Consider the following 17,974-nt stretch of genomic DNA (forward strand, 5'->3'; position numbering starts at 1 on the left):
GCTACAAAGCCGGATGCTAGCCCCCTTCTGTATAAAGCAGGAGAAACTTTGAGGGGTGGTAACTTGTATAGGCTTGTAAATGAAGCTGCACTAGAAGTGTTAGAAAGTAAATGATACGATGAGTACATAGAATTGCTTCTCAGCTTAAAACCTGACCATATTGTGCTGAAGGAAAGGAGCTCGTGTTGAGAGAGGTCTGACCTGATTGCCCTCATTAAATACCTGAACGACTCGTGCAGGAAGGCGCAGGCTTGTGCTCTTCTTCTGACCCAGCAGGTAGAACCAGGTCTAATGGTCTGAAACTATAAGAGGGTGGGTTGAACACTAGAAGGAATTTATTGGCAGTAAGAAAGGTTTGGAGAGCCAGCATGTTGTACTGGTTTGAGTGTTAGACAGACTAACCTGGCTATATCTTTGAATTCTACCCCTTCACATACTTAAACAGGGTTATCCTATCGCCTCTTAATTTTACCTTCTCCAGGCTAAACATACCCAGCTACCTAAGTCTCTCCTGATAAAGAGCCATGCTTTCCAGACCTCCTGTCAGGGATGCTTTGATTGAGAGTTCCTGCATGGCAGGGAGTTGGACTGGACAGCCCCCGTGGTCTCTTCCAACTCTATGATTCTCTGCTTCTCTGACCTCTTAACTGTCTCTTTTCCAGACTAAGCATACCCAGCTCCTGATGTGACTCCTGATAAGGTTTCTTGGTTTCCAAACCTTTCACCATTCTGGCCACCCTCCTCTGTTTAAAGGAGCCCTTCATTCAGAACTGTGAGGTCTGGAAACCTCTTTCATGTTAACTCCAAAGCAAGGAATGCATGCCCTTCAGATGCTGGACTGTGACTCCTATCAGCTCTATCCAGTACAGCAAGATCTAGGTCTCATGGTTTGAGCATTGGATTAGGACTCTGGAGTCCAGGGTTCAGATCCCAGTTCGGCTATGAAACCCACTGGGTAGCTTTGGGCAAGTCCCAGTCTCTCAGCCTCAGGGAAGGCAATGGCAAACCTCCTCTGAACAAATCTTGCCAAGAAAACCCCGTGAGAGCCTTAGAATTGCCCTAAGTAAACAAGTCGAAGGCGCACAACAGAGAGCGGGTTGGCAACCAGTTACATAGACAGGTGGAGATATTCTGGGGCTCCTGCATTGAGCAAAGTGTTGGACCTGATGGCCTCTGGAGCCCCTTCCAGCTCTGGTTCTGTGACACTTTGGTTAGGCATTGCCCTTTTAATAACATGCTTTCACACAGGGTAAGTAGCGAATAGGGACATGAAAACACTGACTGAGGTTGGACTGGATGGCCCTTGTGGTCTCTTCCAACTCTATGATTCTATGATTGCAAGGTCAGCAGCTAGAGGCCCAAGCGCTGCATGACGGAGTGAGCTCCCATCACCAGTCCCAACTTCTGCCAGCCTCGCAGTTCTTTCCCAGTTTTATTAGAGGGGTGGAATATACATTATTTTTATTTTATTCTACTTTATTAAAATAAATAATGTTAAAATAATCATTTTGGGAGAAGGGTGCAATATAAATTATATTGTTAAAATATTTATATAATAATATTTAATATGATAAATAATGTTAAAATAATAGTTTTGGGAGAAGGGTGCAATATAAATTATATTGTTATATTAATATAATAATAGTTTTGGGAGAAGGGTGCAATATAAATTATATTGTTATATTAATATAATAATATTTAATATGATAAATAATGTTAAAATAATAGTTTTGGGAGAAGGGTGCATTATAAATTATATTGTTATATTAATATAATAATATTTAATATGATAAATAATATTAAAATAATAGTTTTGGGAGAAGGGTGCAATATAAATTATATTGTTATATTAATATAATAATATTTAATATGATAAATAATGTTAAAATAATAGTTTTGGGAGAAGGGTGCAATATAAATTATATTGTTATATTAATATAATAATATTTAATATGATAAATAATGTTAAAATAATAGTTTTGGGAGAAGGGTGCAATATAAATTATATTGTTATATTAATATAATAATATTTAATATGATAAATAATGTTAAAATAATAGTTTTGGGAGAAGGGCGCAATATAAATTATATTGTTATATTAATATAATAATATTTAATATGATAAATAATGTTAAAATAATAGTTTTGGGAGAAGGGCGCAATATAAATTATATTGTTATATTAATATAATAATATTTAATATGATAAATAATGTTAAAATAATAGTTTTGGGAGAAGGGCGCAATATAAATTATATTGTTATATTAATATAATAATATTTAATATGATAAATAATGTTAAAATAATAGTTTTGGGAGAAGGGTGCATTATAAATTATATTGTTATATTAATATAATAATATTTAATATGATAAATAATGTTAAAATAATAGTTTTGGGAGAAGGGTGCAATATAAATTGTTAAAATATTTATATTATAATATATAATATAATAAAATATAAATAACATTGACATAATAATTTAATAATCCGTGGATAAACTTCTGGCCAACTTTTCCAAAACTAGTTTTGCAATCAGGACTGTGAGAGCCGCAAGGGCCTATGGGAATTGTAGTCCCTGGCTCGCTAGACTAGACTGGCAGGGCCTCTGGCCAATCAGCTTCCTCCTTTAGCTTTGTCCTTCCCCGCCCCTTTCAGGATAGTCCAATCGGAGGAGAAAGAGCAGTGGGCGGGGCGAAGGGGGGACCAATGGGCGAGCGACAGGCGGACAGTGCAGCCTCTGAGGAAGACTGCAGGTAGGTAAGCAGGAGGACCGAGGGGAGGACTTGGAAGGGTCTGAACAGGGATGCGATTGTCAGTGCTGCCCTCCATTCAGGGATGGTTGAAGGAGAAGGAGGGTGCCCCTGAGCATGTGCAGAGTGCCTTTGCCCTTCTGGTTGCCTTAAAACAATATTATGGAGCAGCAACATCTGCTGTTGTTGTTGTCGTTGTGTGCCTTCAAGTTGACTCTGAATTAGGGCAACCCTAAGGCGAAGCTATCCTGGGGTTTTCTTGGCAAGGCTTGTTCAGAGGAGGGTTGCCAATGCCTTCCCCTGAAGAGGCTGAGAGAGTGTGACTCGCCCAAGGGCACCCAGTGGGTTTTATAGCTGAGCTGGGATCCGAACCTGGGACTCCAGAGCATTTATATTCAGTCCTTCTCCCAAAATTGGGATAATAATAACAATAATAATAATGTTACTCAAACCATGACACTTGGATCTTGCTGGCAGGAGTTACAATAAAGCATCTGGAGGGCACACACTCCTCCCCTTATTGTTATTATTATTGTTATTATTATTAAAATGTATGTATATAGCATCGTATGTTTCACCCGGTGCTTTACAACTATGTAGGGAGAAGGACGTAATATAAATGATTATCAAATTAATTATTCATTATAAGTGTATTTAATTAGCGTCGTACGTTTTGCCCAGCACTTTACATAGCTATCCACAGATAAAAAACCTGCCTATGGCATACAATCTAAAACCAAAAGCAACGAAATATAAACTAACCACGTATCATTAAAACACTGTAACTGTAAAAGAATAGACTATGAAAATACACATTAATACGCGTTAATCTAACTGTTAGAAATCAGGGTTGGTTTTGTTTTGTGTTTTTTGAAGTTTCATGACTTAGTTTGGATGCTTTGGTTTAAATGCTAGCTTAAAACAAGGAAGGATATAAAATGTAAGGTACAAGAAATGATGAGTAAATTAGGATTTGGGGTTCTGCAGGATTTATACACCAGTCGATGGTTCGTGTTTGTTTATCATACATCCTGAGCAATCAAATGGTCCTCTTTGGATGAAATTAATGTCGGTCCTCAAATGCTGCCAGATATTCAATAGGATTTGGTGGTCTTTCCTTTGCAAGCCCCACAAGCCCTTGTAGAAAGATAGGCACTACTGTTTGATCTGAATAGACACATGTAGCCTATGGCCGAAGACCACTTTCTGCTTTGACGCCTTGTAGCTAACATGAAAGAAGTTTCCAGACTTCACGCTTCTGAATCAAGGGCTCCTTTAAACAGAAATGTAAGAATCGATAACCTTGTACTCTCTCTGGAGCATGTCCAGAGGAGGGCAACCAAAATGGTGAAAGGTCTGGAAAGCATGGATCCTTATCAGGAGCAATTTAAGGAGCCGGTTCGCCTGGAGAAGATAAAATTAAGAAGTGATATGATAGCCCTGTTTAAGTATTTGATGAAGGGGAGACACATTGAGGTGAGAGCAAACTTGTTTTCTGCTGCTCCAGAGAACAGGACCCAGAGCAATGGATGCAAGCTATAGGAAAAGAGATTCCAGCTCAACATTAGGAGGAACATCTTGAGAGTAAGAACTGTTTGACAGTGTAAGATGCTCCCTTGGAGGGTAGTGGAGTCTCCTTCTTTGGAGGTCTTTAAGCAGAGGCTGGATGGCCATCTGTCGGGGATGCTTTGATTGAGAGTTCCTGCATGGCAGAATGGGGTTGGACTCAATGGCCCTTGAGGTCTCTTCCAACACTATAATTCTATGATTCAGAGCTTTGGGATATCTTGCTCACTTCAACTGTGGATGATATAAACCACAGTCCAACAATATCTGGAAGGTAGGATTGAAAGATCTAGCCGTGTTGGTCTGGAAAATCATTCTGACGAGGGATCTTGGGTCTAATGGAAAGATAGAAGTTGGTACCACGAGTTTTCATAGACTTGAACCCACTTCCCCAGATGCAGGAGGTGGAGTAGAGAGTCCTCTGGACAGCCGCCTGCCTGCCCCGGTCCATGGAAGATATTTATTTTTATGCTGCTTTGGGATTTTTCTTTCTGGAATAAGAAAAGGGGTCATTAAAATAGGGGGGATGAATCATGAACTTGTAAATTCAGCCAATAGGAGTGGGGTCCAGATTTCCAGATTCTTTGCAAGGGAAATGAGGCCACAACACTGGGACAAATGAGGTGGTGACATGATTAGGATTTTGCAAAAGTGCCTGTAACAAAGTGTTGCAGCACAAAGGTTGTGCTGTTCAGTTGTTATTTGAAGCCCTGTGTTGGGCTCCAAAGTCCACATCCCCCCCCCCCACCTGCTTTCCCTTCTTTTTCCTTCTAACAAGCTTTTGATTTCTTTGCCGGTTTGTTGTGGTTAGTACTAGGCTCGCTACTTCACCATGGCGCCATCCTGATGCCTTGTTTAGAGTTGGCGGTAGACTCGAAGTGCCTGATGCTCATGCGCTGGAACCTGTGGCTGTCCAGGGGCATTCTGCGTGGAGGAAGGCAGTGCCGACATCTCCGAGGCATGGCAACGCAGGGCGACGATGCCAGTGCTGGAACCAGCAAGAAAAAAACCTCGGATGGGACCGTGACGGCAGGGATCATCATTATTGGGGACGAGATCCTGAAGGTAAATTATTATTATTATTATTATTATTATTATTATTATTATTATTTATAGCCCACCTAATCACTAGGAATCAGAGTGGGTTACAACAGTAAAAATGCATTAAAAATACAATAAAATACTAATTCATCCCTTTCCAACGCCTTCCCTAATATTAAAACTTCAATTAAACAATCAAAGTTGAAAAACAATAAAATGCTATACATCATTAGGTTAAAATTAAAAACAATTATATGAACTGACCTGGGGTGTGTTCAGAAGTACTTTAAGGCTGTCATGAGTCTTTGGCGTGATAGTGAAGTATAGCAACCCAGTTGAGATGACAGTGGACAAAGCTCTTTCTTTCATGCCATACCTGTGGCCTCAAGAGTGCCTATGGTAGAAACATGATACTGTACTAGATCAGCCTTTCTTCTCCCATTATCCCCAGCCAGTGGGTTGCTATCCCAACCTTCCCAGTCCTGATGCCATCCAGGTATGTATTGAAATACTACCTCTATAATGCCCTAGCCAGGGTGACTCCAATCCAATATATGTTGGATTACAGCTCCCATTGCGCCTAGCAGGGCTGTACACTATGTTCTTGTATGTGCCCTACCCCTCATCTCCACCACAAGATTATTTATTGGCTCTGCAGGAAACCCCAGAAGACCAGATTTGTCCTCAGTGCCTAAGTTTCCGCATCCCTGAAGTGTTTAGGCATTGTTTGTGAAAACAGGCTGCAGGGTATATAGTGGAGTGGTGGGCAGCCCTCAGGTGTTGAGGTCTGCATTGGCCCCTCAACGGACCTTGGAAAGTCATGCCCCCTTCACCGTCTCAATTTTTTATTTTCACAAACAAATGGATCTCTGTGTTCAGCTTTTCTTGGGCTGTTTAAGGTCAAGAGTAACCTGGAAATCAATTTCTGTTTCATTTCCTGTGTGTTTTTAAGCCATTTTCTGGGCCAACAATAGCCATGGAGAGCCCAGAAATGTGGAAAAATTGCTTTTTGCCCTGTGGCATGCCATAGGGTTTGGGAACGAACATTTTCCAGATTTTTGCAGGATGCTGAGGGGCCTGAGAGCCTCAGAATGGGCATGGGGGACCGCATTTTGGGCATGACACTTTCTCCACATCTGGTTTAGGATATTTTAAATAATCCCTGTGTACATCTCTCTATCTCGGCAGGGCTACACCCAGGACACAAATTCGTTCTACATGTGCAAGAAACTCCGCTCATTGGGTGTGCAGGTGGCCAAAATCTCTGTGATCCCTGATGAAGTAGATGCCATTGCCAAGGAGATTTCAACCTTTGCCAGCACATACACCTACGTCCTGACTTCAGGTGGGATTGGTCCAACACATGACGATGTCACCTTCGAGGCGGTGGCCCAGGCCTTTGGGGAGAAGGTCTTCCCTCATCCAGATATGGTTGAACTGGTGAAGCAGTTCTTTGGCAAATTGGATGCTGAGTGTCCTGAGATGAAACTGGCCCGTGTCCCTGAGTCCTCACACCTTAACTATGGCGTGGACAAGACAACAGGCAGGGCCTTCCCCTACCCCCTGGTTAGTGTCCGAAACGTTTATATCTTTCCGGGCATCCCAGCTCTAATGAAACGAGCCCTTGAGGGTCTTGGGCACCTCTTCCTCAACGAGAAGACTCGATTCTGTTCTCAGGAGATCTATGTGAATGCAGAGGAAACCCTCATTGCTCCTGTTCTCACCCAGGCCAACGCTAGCTTTAGGCGTCGTACAAGCCTGGGCTCCTATCCAGATTGGGGCAGCAATTACTTCCGGGTGAAGCTTACCCTGGACTCAGACTCAAAAGCGGACTTGGAGGAAGCCTACTCTTACCTGATGGAGAAGTTGCCTGACGGTGTCGTGGTGCCTGTAGTAGCTGATCCTGTCTCCCGGGCAGCCTCGGATGTGTACGCCTTGGCTGAGTCTGGTAGGGTGGCCGTATGTGACATGTATGCCTGGTTCTTTGGAGTTAATGTGTCTCAGGTTCAGAGTGGGAAGTGGGTGAAATAAAGGCTAGTGTGGTATAGGGGTTTGACCAGAGGAGGTTGATCCCCGGGCACCCTGGATATTTTGGACTAAAATTCCCATAAGACCTCCCCACACACCAGCATGGCCAATAGTTAGGGATTGTTGAATCTCAAGTCTAAAACCTCTAGAAAGCACCACATTGCCTTCCCTTGGGCAAGGACCCAGAGGAGAGAAACCACAAAGATGCCTGGAGTATTTGGAGACTGTGTGTATCTCTCTGTGTGTATACACACATACACAGCTCAGATGCAGTCTGAGCATAGGTGGGAGCTGCTTTTGATATTCTCTTTGTCATGGCATTTTCAGCGGGAGACTCATGCCTGATACCTATTTGTCACTCACTTCATCTCCAGAAGGTTCCAGCTGGGTAGAAGTAGACAAATTCACAATTTTTCTTTTGTTGACTAGGAATGTTGGGCAGCTAGAAAAATCCCAGACCTGTAGAAGGCACCAACCCAGTTTCGCACCATTTCAGGTTGCCTTTCCTTGTCTTAGAGTATAGGCATAGCTCAGATAACAATCAGCTCCTTTTTACAAAGACCTTTTTTGTCCTCAGATGCATCTGAGGCAGTAGACTCAAGTTCACAAAAAGTCAAAGGTGACACAAGATCCCTTTCCATACTTGTAGATGAAGTTTCCAAATCTCCCACTCTGTTTTCTTGCTTCTCTTCAGGTTCTCCCCTTGGCCAGAAGGTGTCAGCAGCCATCTGCACCATAGAGGAAGCCCTGGAACGATATGCCCTGTCCAAGCTTTGCCTGGGATTCAACGGTGGGAAAGACTGCACAGCTTTGCTGCACCTCTTCCATGCAGCCGTCCAAAGGTGACTTTCACTTCCCTTCTTTTGCTGTTGCTTGTCAGAGCTTGCCTTGGATTGAGGTCAGGCTGGGCTTTTCGGGAATCACAACGGGCGGAACTGCCATACCATCCAATATGTCACAGATGAAAAATGGGACATGTGTAGCTAAGTAAAATGAGAGTGTGGTAAAAAAGGGTGTGGCTTAATGAGAAAGAACACACAAAACTATTATTTTATGCCGAGAAACACAGGTTCATCTCTGGGTGTATACCACATCAATGATGGGGCTGAGGAGGAAATTGAAAACCTGCCTGTGTCCAGCTTTTTTCCAGCAGAAAGGAACTTTCAGTCCCTCTGAGGTTAAACCAACACCACAGAAATAATGCAGTTTGACATTGTTTTAATTGTCACAGCTCAATACTGTGTATTTGTCCAAATCCTGGGATTTGTAGTTTGCTGTGGCACCAGAGCTTTCTGACAGAGAAAGCTGAATAGCCCACAAAACTACAAATCACAGAATTCCATAGAATTGAGCCTTGGCATTTCTGCAGTGCAGATTTCTGCAGTGCCGATTCAGCCTGCTTCCCAGAAGGTTGGTGGAATGAACCTACAACGCTAGCACTTTATCCAGTGAACCCTTGGTATCCCCTGGGTTTGGTTCCAGGACCCCCGTGAATACCAAAATCCATGGATGTTCAAGTCCTGTTAAATACAATGGCATAGTAAAATAGTGTCTCTTATATAAAATGGCAAATCAGGATTTGCTTTTGGAATTTATATATTTTTTGAATATTTTCAAGCCGCGGATGCTTGAGTCAGTGGATAAAGAATCCATGACAAAATCGAGGTTTCCTTTTTGGAATTTATATTTTCCGGAATTTTTTCAATCCACAGATCCATGGATATGGAGGGCCAACTGTATCCTAAAATGCAGCACCATTTCTCCAGTCCTCATTCCAAGTCTGACAAGTTTGTGACGGGATTAGAGTGCCAAGGGCACAGGATACAAAAAGCTTGAGTAGTTTTCCTCAACTAGGTGCCTTTCAGATGTATTGACTATAACCCCTATTTATTCCCAGCTTTATGACCACATTGACTGGGGATAATGAGATGCATAGTCTAAATTAATGGCAGGGTACTCAGCTGGGGAAAGCTGTGCTAGTGCCTGGACACTTGGAGCCTTGATAAAGGCTTATTACAGTGACTTACAATCAGCTATCACCAAAAGCTGGACCTTTTTGTTGGTGTCCCCACTCCAGTATGGCTCTCCCTCCAAAGGAAGATCAGTCCCCTCAACCCAGGTCAGTCCTCCTTTTCAGACACAGGTTTTAATTGCTCTTTTTTTCAGGGTACTTTCAAAGCTAAGGGGAACAAAGACAGGTCACCTCCATCTGTCTGTTTCTGGTTTGTTTTTGTATGTTTCTGTGCTGTGCTGGGGATTATAGGCATTGTTGACCGTACCATTTCTGAAGGGTATCAGGTTGGCAGAAGGCTGGGTTGACAATACAGTGCTGATTTGCTAAGCCTGACAGGAGCCACAGCACAGTATTGTACATGTAAGAGGTCTCAAGTTCAAGCCCTGACATCTTCATTTAAAGTAGTATAAAGCAGAAGCCAACTAATGGGTAAAGCCTCTTACCATAAGAGGTCTGCTGCCTGTCAGAGTATATGAAAAACATTTATTGCACATGACCATAGGTCATCTCTCTCTCTCTCTCTCTCTCTCTCTCTCTCTCTCTCTCTCTCTCTCTCTCTCTCTCTCTCACACACACACACACACACACACACACACACACACACACCAGGCATAGTGAAAATGAGAAGTGAATAAAATATTAAAATATCACAATAGACATAGCTTTAAAACCAGATTAAGTTCCAGAATCTTCTTAAATTTAAATGACAAAGATGGGCCAAACGTTATAGGAGTGCATAGTTCATTCTGTATCATTTAGGGTAGCTTCATAACAGGCCCGGGCCTTGGCTAAGGGTTCATTATTGTAAAGTAATAATTTGACTTTTTGACTTGCTGTCCAGAGGTTTTTAACTTGTAGGGGACCTGAAATGAATTTATTCCTAATTTCAGATGACAGAGCACAACTAAATAAATAGAATCATAGACTTGGAAGAGACCACAAGAGCCATCCAGTCCAACCCTACTCTGCCATGCAGGAAATCACATTCAAAGCATCCCCGACGGGTAGCTATCCAGTCTCTGTTTAAAGACCTCTAAGGAAGGAGACTCCACCAAGGAAATGTGTTCCACTGTCGAAAAGCCTTTACTGTCAGGACATTCCTCCTAATATTGAGGTGGAATCTCTTTTCCTGGAGCTTGCATCCATTGTTCTGTAGCTTGTTCTCTGGAGCAGCAGAAAACATGCTTGCTCCCTCCTCAATATGACATCCCTTCAAATATTTAAACAGGGCTATCATATCACCTCTTAACCTTCTTTTCACCAGGCTAAACATCCCCAGCTCCCTCAGTCGTTCCTCATAGGGCTTCATGGTTTCCAGACCCTTCACCATTTTAGTCGCCCTCCTTTGGACACGCTCCAGTTTCTCCACATCCTTTTTAAATTGTGGTGCCCAGAACTGGACACAATATTCCAGGTGGAGCCTGACCAAAGCAGAATACAGTGGCACTATTACTTCCCTTGATCTAGGCACTATACTTCTATTGATGAAGCCTAAAATTGCATTGGCCTTTTTAGCTGGTGCATTGACTCATGTTCAACTTGTGGTCTACTTGGGCTCCTAGATCCCTTTCACGTGTTGTTTCATTCAGCCAGGTGTCCCCCATCCCATATCTGTGCTTTTCATTTTTTCCATCCTAAGTACAGTACCTTACATTTCTCCCTGTTGAATTTCATTTTGTTAGCTTTGGGCCCAGCTTTCCAGTTTATGCAGGTCATTTTGAATTTTGATCCTGTCCTCTGGGATGTTAGCTATTCCTGCTAATTTGGTGTCATCTGCAAATTTGATAAGTATGCCCCCAATTCTGTCATCCAAGTCATTGATAAAAATGTTGAATAGCACTAGGCCCAGGACAGAGCCCTGTGGGACCCCACTGGTCACTTCTCTCCAAGATGAAATTGAGCCATTAGTGAGCACCCTTTGGGTTCAGCCAGTCAACCAATTACAAATCCATGTAATTGGAGGCATCAGTTGAAATCTGGCTAATGTGTATTCCTTCCTTAAGCAGCATTTGTCAATGTTAAACAAATAGTCCCCTAGGCCATGAGTTTTTTTAAGTAGACTATACCATGGTGCAGTCTTGATGTTACCCAGAACTGCAAAGGCATTCTTTCACCAAAATGAGAAAATAAAGGCAAAGAAGGCATTTAAACTCTGGGTGCTTGACATCTGTCTTCAAGATGATTATGCTGCCAGTCAGAGTAGATAACACTGGGTTAGATGTCCAAATACCCTGCCTTGGTCTGCTGCAGCTTCCTATTTTCCTACTGAAAAGGATATATCCTGTGTTACTCTTCCTGCCCAGGCAATGCCCAGAAAGAATGGAGACGTTGAAGGCTCTGTATATCCATACTGTGTCTCCATTTCCTGAGATGGAGGAATTCATCAAAGACACTGCTCAACGGTAGGAGCCACAGTTTTATCCCACCGTCTGGGAAAACACTTTGCTTAGCAGCAGCAACAAAATATCAGCAACACCTTTATTCACCATGTTGTTGCTTATTTTATTTTGGGTAGTTACCTATCAATAGTTATTGATCAAGAGGACCTACCAACAATGTTAGTAAATAAATACAAAGCTGTGATACCAGGGGTTTTAGTTACATGTAGTTCTGTATTTTACATGGTTTTAATATCTTGTTTTCTGATCTTAATGGCCTCATTTTTAAGCACAATATGTTGCTATTTCTTATTTCAATGTTTATGACCTAACAAACTTTCTGTTATGGGCTGGAGATTGGAAGCATTGCTTCCCCAGATAAAAAATATGGTCCCTAAATGAAATGTTGCAGTAGTCCCCGAATTTCTAGCATTACTGTAATTTAAAATCTCACGTTAGCATCTAGAAATACAGTTTAGTTGTTCAAAGAAAAGGGGCAGATAGTCCTCAAGGGAATGCAAACACATGAAATGGAGGAGTTCTAAATGTGAATGATTTTCAGTGGCTGCATCTGCACTGCAGAAATAATCCAATTTGGCACCACTTTAACTGCCATGGTTCAGTGCCATGCAATTCTGGGAGCTGTAGTTTTGTGAAACATATAGCCTTCTCTGTCAGAGAGCTGTGGTGCCAAAACAAACTACAAACCCCAGAATTCCATAGCATTGAGCCATGGCAGTTAAAGTGGTGTCAAACTGGATTATTTCTGCAGTGCAAATACAGCCAGTGTCTTGGTTGTGGCAATGCTAGAAATGTGGGGACCAAAGGCAAATTTCATTGGAGGGGATTTTTAGTTGTGGGGAGCAATGCCTTTATTTCTCCCTCCATATCTATACTCATTGTGACCTATCAGTTATGGAAATCAACCAGTATCTATTTCACTGGGTCTGGATGTGCTTCTTTATATATTTATATACTCCGCATTTATATCTTAGGACAATGACATGCAGCCTGTGGGCCTCATGTGGCCTCACTCTTTTTATGGCCCCCAATATCCTCCCCTTCCAAAATGTTTCTCAGTTAAAACATGGAGAATTGTACTCCCAATGATTACCATACTCATTTAAACCAAGACTTATGCCCATGGGTGCCTTCTTTAAAAAGCTGTGGGTTTTTTTAAAGTCAGAAACAAACTCCTGATCGCATCTAATGTTTAGCAGGAGATGGTGGTGCAGTCTGTGACGGATCTAAGGAGGGGAAAGTTGGCCCACAGACTCTCCAGAGCTACCCAACTCACTTTTACTGATCTCAAATGATGCAACCAAATTTAAATGCAAAATTTAGTATGCTGTCACACTTTCTGCATTCTGTGTATTGTTAGGAATCTGGGGGTGGATAAAGTATCTCAATTGGTTACATGCCAATCTAGTTCTTCAAGAATGTGCTCTGTATCACAGAATCTCCTTGCTGAGAGATGAAGATGTTTTGCTGGAACTGTAAGGGCAAGCAATTTATTTATGACACTATTCATCAGTCATGGCAGGAAGCCGAATATTTATACCAGGCCAAGCCAACCTAAATGTTTTGTTTTATTTACCAGTCAGAAAGGCTCAGGCTGTCTGCCCACCACTGTGTTCAAAGAGGATTTGGAGGCCTAAGCATCCCACATCAAGTTCCTTGTTTATGTTCTGGATTCTCCGAGGAAAAGGAAAAATGAAGGAATAGCCCTAACCAATACATCCTACTGGCTAATAAATTTCGTATTATCGAATTTTTAACGGACAGAAGGACTGTTAGAATTATGTTTCCATTCTGGTATTGTTTCAGATTCTTCAAGACTTCCTGATGGCCCTTTTTTAAAATTCCCACAGGTACAACCTTAAAATATGTGATGTCCATGGAAACATAAAACAAGCACTGGGTGAACTGAAAGTACAGCAACCAGAATTGGAGGCCGTGCTGATGGGTACTCGTCGCACTGATCCATATTCCTGCACATTGTCACCTTTCTGCATGACAGACTCTGACTGGCCCCAGTATATGAGGATCAATCCTCTCCTGGTAGGTGAAGCCATGTAGGCTTGTCACAAAGGTGCCATTCTGGTATGAGCACTTGAGAATATGTTCAGGTAGCTGTATACTCAAAGACATCTTGTTGAGCAGGAGTCATCAACTGCATAGGGTCAGTGGCCAATGTTCATCACAAACCCCTCTCTGCAGACTGTGTGCATGAAAACAAACATACGTACGCACACATGCCACAAAATACCTCAACTTTTTTTGACTTCCTCTCAAAATGGCAACTGGAAGTGATGTCCTGTGCCTTCCTGATGCTAGGCACTCCAATAAAAACAGCTGTTTGGGAATGGCAATGGATATTTTTGTGTTCACACATCTTTGAGGGGCTTTCTTGGGTGAAAAATCACCCGGAAATAATGCTTGATTTAAAATAATAATAATAATAATAATAATAATAATAATAATAATAATAATAATAATGGGAGAGCTTTGAGGGGCTGGTAGAGGGCTTAAAGGCCTGCAAAAGTGGGATCCAGAAGCCACCTGTGTTATCACAGGTGGCACATTCCCCACCCATTATAAACAGAGGTTTGGATTCAAAGAACTGGCTGTGTAAGTGGATAAAATCAGAGTGATCTCAAGCCAAGTTTCTAGGTTCTGACAATTTATCTGTATGGCCACCTCTGTTCTAGATAGCCTAGAAATTTACTGAGCAAGGGCACCACTCAGGCTGCAATGCTAACCTGTCACCCACCTGAGACTCCCAGGGACCAATCCCTGTCCACCAGATCATGTAAAAACACTGGTTTACAGACCTTGGCATATCAGCCTGAGCTATTTAGTTCTCTACTAAAAGCCTCCCTTGTTTAAGCTTTTGCCCTTTTATCTTTTTATGTATTAGTTACATTTATGTGCTGCCTTTGCTGTCTTCCATATTTTATCCTCACAACATCAACTTTGTCAGGCTGAAAAAGAATATGACTAGCCCTAGGTCAGCAAGTATGGTCTTATGAGAACTAGAAATTGTACTTGTCAAGTCCCAGTTCAAAACTCAAACCATATTGGCGCTTACTCTATCCAGCTGCCTTTTGAAAAAACAAATCTCCTTCAGTCTTCAATGGCTACCTTTGGAATTTGACCACTTACTCTATGACTTCATCACCTGCCACTGTAGCCAAAATGTCTTAATTGGCATAAGATCATAATGCCAACTTCCCTCAATGAAGAAATATAAAGTTAAGATGTAAAATGTGTGCGATGCTTAGTACAAAATAACCTCAGCCCTTCTGATAATGCATTTCTCTCTTCTCACCCCATAGGATTGGACATACCGAGATATATGGACATTCCTTCGCACCCTCTATATTCCTTACTGTATTCTTTATGATAAAGGGTAAGAACTCCAACAGCTTTTTAACATACATTTATACATGCACACGTTTTTATGGCATGGGTGGGCTCAAGGTCCCTACATATTCAAGCTTGAGTATGTGGAAGAATTTGAACTCAGGGCTCCATCCTTCACCTCATTTAGAATCTACTTCGTTCACTACGCCAGGACATGTGAAAGACAGTGCCCAAACCATCATCACTCTAAGATGATCGGTAGATTGAAAATTGGGGACAGCTCCAGTATCTTTAATAGTCTTGTAGAAAAGGGGATTTCACCAGATGTTTCTTGTTGAACAATTGGATAACAAGCAACACCCTCTTCTACACAGTCATTAAATGTTAAGGAGCTATAAATGTACAGAAGTTGTCTCCAAATTTCACTCATATAGTCAAGAAGTTTCTCCTAATATTTAAGTGGAATTTCTTTTCTTGTAATTTGAATCCATTGATCCGTGTCCGAATCGTTGGAGCAGCAGAAAACACGCTTGCTGCATGTTCTACATGACATCCCTTCTAGTATTTAAAGATGCCTGTCACATCACCTCTCTCTCTCTCTTCTTTTCTCCAAGCTAAACATACCCAGCTCCCAGAGATGTTCTTCATAGGGTTCAGTGGTTTCCAAGTGATCATCTCAGTCACCTTCCTCTGAACATATTCTAACATGTGACTCCAAGCAGGTTTTTTAAGCAGCTCTTCAGTGCCCTAGGGAACCATGTCCTTGAAATTTGAAATCAAACCATATAAATGAATGTTGACAGAGCAAGGAATGAGTTTCTGTATCTTTGATGCTGGTTTAGAAGAGGGCATTTCAACAGGTGTGCCTTGTTGTGTGACAAGCAACACCTGCAGAAATTCCCTCTTCTGTACAAGAAGTAAAGGTATAGGTTCTATGTTCAGTTTTTACTCTGGCAACTCTATAAAAGAAGTGGGGCAAATGGAACAAATAATGGGAAAGCTTTTAAAACAAGCATTTTCGGCTTGGTCTCAAGAGATTTTATCAGTTTGTAGGAGTGTGTGTGTGTGGCCCTAGGCCTGCCCAAGTCACCCACCTCAGTCTAGCATCCATGAAATGGCACTGGTCACTGAGGGTTATACTAAGGGTCACTTCTTGTAAATTAAATATCTTCTTTTTCTCTTTCTTCCCCCTACCCTAAACTTGACAGCTATACTTCTTTAGGTAGTATGAGCAACACAAAGAAGAATCCCGCCCTACTCTATACAAATGCCCAAGGACGGGAATGCTACCGGCCAGCCTATGAGCTAGAAAATGAAGAGGATGAACGCAACTCCCGCCATTGAAGTCTGCCTGTTTTCATGGTAGAACTTGGCCTGCTCTGTGACAAAGCCCCCAGCCTAACCTAGTGAAGGCCCGGCCAGGCCTGCTGTGCCTTGGTGCCCCAGTGGTGCCACCACTACTGTGATGTTGTGCTGTTTGGTAGCTGCTCCAGCCCTGGTGGCACCCTGTGTGATTCATTTGACTCCCAGTATGTGCATAACACAATGGAACAGCTCTTGGTGGTTAGCTGAATATATTGTCGCTTACATCATGTAAGGATAATAAATGATGGAAAGTCAGCCAATGAATTCTAGCCTCTTTGTAGGGTCTGGGGTGGTGGTTGCCTCTTGTATGTTGCTGAATTGAAGTAACCCAAATAAGTGTCTAGAGTTTGTAGGACTAATCATAGAATTATGGACTTGAAAGAGACCTCAAGGGCCATCCAGTTCAATCCCATTCTGCCATGCAGGAATACACAATCAATGTACCCCTGATAGATGGCCATCCAGCCTCTGTGATTTTGTCTCACCTTTTGGCTGACATCCTATTAATGATGTATGCAGGTGCAAGTCCATCTTATGCCTTGTATGCCTACTTTTGGTCACTGCAGAAGTTGATATTCCCTTTCTCCAGCAGCAGTAACCAGAGTTCTCCTGCCGAAGCTACCTTAAAGCTGTTGCAGCCCCCCATCCATGGCCATTCATGCCTGGAGGAGAGTGGAGGGGTCTCAGAAGCATCATGTTGCTGTAGCCAGATGTTAAATAAATGCATCAACTGCTGCGACCTCTGGAAGACCCCAACCTACCTCAGCAGATGATGCAATTGCTTCACGTCTGGCTAAGCCCGACACTTCTTAGATTTTCCCTCTCTTGGGTCGGGGGCTCCAATAAATGTGGGGTAATGTCGTTTTGTGTGCAAAACTGCTATGCTGCACTGGCCCATGCAAGATCGCAACCTTTGTGTATCACATCTGTTTGGGCTATTCTAGCATAAGCTGTCAGCAGTAGCAGCTGATAGTTCAAACATCCCTGGGGCATTGTCACCACCACAGGTACTGTGAGGGTTGTAACTAAACTGAAAGGGAACTGGAGAGCAAGGGGGTGTATAACACATGACAGTCATCATTTTCACCACTTGTTTTGTGGATGGAGAGCAGATGTTGCTTCTCATTGGTAGGGAAAGGAGAAGGGGCAGTTTGGGCATCAGGCGTAGCCCTGGCATTGCCCAGCTCCTATAAGGCCCTGATGACCAATGAGACCTTGTGATCTCTTGGATAGTAGAGAAGCTTCCAGCAATCATTGCACAAAGGAACAAAATGACAGCAGTATCACAAGCCAGCCAAAAGCCAGTTTGGATCGAAAGCTGTCCAGAGCAGAATGCATCCTCTGTGGGTCTCTCCAGTCTCCATGGGTCCTTATGTCCTGCGGCGGGCACCACGAGGGCTGACGTTCCCAGTTTACAAAAGCAGATATTTGGTCGGCCTGGGTTATGGAGCACTGGAAGCGCTC

The 17,974-nt window shown here is 42.5% G+C and overlaps 1 protein-coding gene across 2 annotated transcripts; it reads left to right on the forward strand.

The window, feature by feature from the left end:
- Positions 1-3,680: 3,680 nt before the first annotated feature.
- FLAD1 (flavin adenine dinucleotide synthetase 1) lies at positions 3,681-16,765 on the forward strand. Of its 2 annotated transcripts, XM_089483547.1 has the most exons (7): positions 3,684-5,383; positions 6,548-7,307; positions 8,082-8,229; positions 11,705-11,803; positions 13,651-13,840; positions 15,118-15,191; positions 16,354-16,765. In XM_089483547.1, exons 1-7 carry the CDS (start codon positions 5,165-5,167, stop codon positions 16,487-16,489), a joined length of 1,626 nt encoding a protein of 541 aa, XP_089339673.1. In that variant the 5' UTR covers positions 3,684-5,164; the 3' UTR covers positions 16,490-16,765. The 2 variants fall into 2 exon arrangements, with proteins under 2 accessions (XP_089339674.1, XP_089339673.1); XM_089483548.1 differs by lacking the exon at positions 11,705-11,803 and having other exon boundaries at positions 3,681-5,383.
- The last annotated feature ends 1,209 nt before the right edge of the window (positions 16,766-17,974 follow it).

Source organism: Sceloporus occidentalis, unplaced genomic scaffold, assembly GCF_023333645.1.
Source record: "Sceloporus occidentalis isolate IW3139 unplaced genomic scaffold, rSceOcc1.0.p SCAF_20, whole genome shotgun sequence".
In the NCBI taxonomy this organism is placed as follows: domain Eukaryota; kingdom Metazoa; phylum Chordata; class Lepidosauria; order Squamata; family Phrynosomatidae; genus Sceloporus; species Sceloporus occidentalis.